The 2,500-nt window shown below is 46.1% G+C and overlaps 1 protein-coding gene across 4 annotated transcripts in view; it reads right to left on the bottom strand.

The window, feature by feature from the left end:
- rbfox2 (RNA binding fox-1 homolog 2) overlaps positions 1–2,500 on the bottom strand; it is a 38,462-nt gene that overhangs the window by 28,889 nt on the left and 7,073 nt on the right. For all 4 annotated transcript variants that reach the window (XM_076291763.1, XM_076291765.1, XM_076291773.1 and 1 more), the window contains one exon: positions 1,317–1,367. In XM_076291763.1, the coding sequence (XP_076147878.1) occupies positions 1,317–1,367 (51 nt within the window). The remainder of the gene's footprint in view (positions 1–1,316; positions 1,368–2,500) is intronic.

Genomic DNA, 2,500 nt, shown 5'->3' with positions numbered 1-2,500 from the left:
ACAGAGAATGAGACGAGCGGCAAGGGGATGATCTGTGGATTAACTCACACACTGGACGATCTGATAACACTTCCCCATGCTAATACGCCATGAAGTAAACAGAGCCGCTTCATGCAGCAACACAGAACTCACTAGACCCTGCTAATAATCATTTGGGATGAGAGGGGTTTTGAGGTAACACTGTGCCGAGTTAAAGACAGCCAAGTCATCTATGCCCACCACAGTTACTATGCAGTTACTCCAAACAGGAGCGGTGTGATTATACCGGGTTTTGGGCTTGCTATTGTCAGTCTCCAAACGTTAAGAACAGAACATGAGAATGATTAATATTGTGAAATCACACTACAGCTCTGATCCGGCTGTCACAGAACATCACCGCAATTATGTCATTTACAGTAAATAAATAGCCAATGCACAAAACATTTGAGCATTAGAGCATACTGTGGTATTTTGATAATGTTTAAAACATTGGGTTTCACACACCACCCATTTTGCCAAAAATGGTAATTGGGACTAAGTGCTATGAAATAAAACGGTCCTAGAAATAAATATCGTTTGCATGCTCAATACTCAGATTTATACAGCTACACAGCCACAGGGCCACAAAACTGCTGTTATGAGAAATAATAGCTCAATGACTAATCTACTAATACATTTTTGAGATTGTGTGCCTGAAACTAATCATCACATAAGATATTTGTCATGAGGGAAGGAGGGAGGAGTAAAGAAGAAGGATGCAGACTTACAGAACCGGTGTCATTAAAAATAAACTAAAGTCAGGAAACACAAGGCCACATACGCATGGTCACAACATCTAAGCACTAAACAATACTAGCATTATGCAATATCCAAATAATATGCAAAAAGAGGGCTCTATATGTTATGCTCCTTTTCAAACACTGCACCCCTGCCGTATAGTATGAAATGGCTAGAGTAGATTATTTAAATATAAATATTCTTCTTGCACTAAACTAAACTAAACTATTCTTCTTAGTGCACTAAACGTGAACTAAAGAGACCTCAGAGCTCGCTCAATCTCAGAGCTCACTCAATCTCAGAGCTTGCTCAATCTCAGAGCTCACTCAATCTCAGAGCCTGAGAGGGGCGCCGAGTCTGGAAGCGCACATCTCTCTACCTGATGACGCTGGGACCAAAATAGACAGGCGAGCCAATTAAAATGCGCGTACGCAGTCACTGCGAGGGTCCCATCAAAGTCAGGCAAATAAATAAATAAGTCAGAATGGCTAGACAGGCCTGACAAGGGCCTCACAACAGAGGAGCTTCAGAGAGAGATACCAATGAAACGGTCCTCCTACCTGACTAGGAGGTGGGTATCCATGGTAACCCATCGTCAGGGGGTCGTTGTTCTGCAAAGAGAGGTGAAAACAGCGGTTTTAGAGGCACAGCGAGATGGTGGAGCTCAAGGCATTTGATGGCGATTCAAATTTTTGCCTCGGTGGAGAAGGAGCCCGAGGGCGGACGGCGGAAGCTCGAACTCTGACCCCTCCGTGACACCTTGTCTCAATTAATGAAGGCAGGAGTTGCTCAGCTACACAGGTGTAACACACACACACACACACACACACACACACACACAGCAGTCCATACATTTGCCCCTTCCATCCCCACAGACACCCCCTCCCCCGCCCCACCTCCCCGTCTCTGGTCTGGCCCCAGCCGAGGGTGCTCCTCTTAATTGCAGCATAATAGCCCCTAATCAAATTAATTCTGCCCTCCTCCGCTCCTGCTCGCGTGGTGACCTGTTGTTCCCACACTTCAGCGACTCCATTGTGGAAGAGTGAAAGCATGTCAGAGGAGATGAGAGAGGGAGGGGGGGGGGTGACGAGGGGAGAAGGGGGGGGGGGGGGCTGTAAGGAGGGGCAGAATAAAGGTAAAGACACTAGCACATAAAACGGGCTGTTTCATATCAGATTGGAGCTATGCATAATAGGATTTCACGCTCACGCACACACACACATTCAAACACACACACAGTGCAGTCATTCTATTCCATTTTCAAGTTTCTTATTTTAGTCCCTTCATTTGCTATGCTCAGACTAAGTCCTTGTTGCTGCCCGCCTTCCGCAAGCCATGTTGCAGCAATGTCACCTCATCATCTCATTCTGTACATATCATCTGTTTGTGTGCCTCACCCCCCATCTACATGTCACTCATACATCCTGCTGTGGGGTACAGGAAGACTGAAAGATGATGGAAAGACCGAAGAAGAGACAGAGAGACATTTCCGTTTGTTATGTCACATAAGGGACCAGATCAAATATTTAAAAAGACCGTGGCGCTCCACTTCCCGTGCTTTGCCCATAAAGAGTGCCGGGACTCATTCATGCATGAAAGGCTGAAAGCCTTTGTGCAGCTTTTGCGCTTTAAGATGGAGAGAGCGAACATCACATGAAGGCGGACTGCGGACGCAAGTAAAAAACGGGGCCAAACACGCTTCCGAGGTCTATTTATGCCTCTTCATTCTCCCCACTCTTCTCTC

This window comes from Alosa pseudoharengus, unplaced genomic scaffold, assembly GCF_046254945.1.
Source record: "Alosa pseudoharengus isolate Yale_2024_CS ecotype anadromous, Long Island Sound unplaced genomic scaffold, YU_APseudo_1.1 YU_APseudo_1.1_scf_1, whole genome shotgun sequence".
Classification (NCBI taxonomy): Eukaryota; Metazoa; Chordata; class Actinopteri; order Clupeiformes; family Clupeidae; genus Alosa; species Alosa pseudoharengus.
This window is presented reverse-complemented; position numbering and strand designations above follow the sequence as displayed.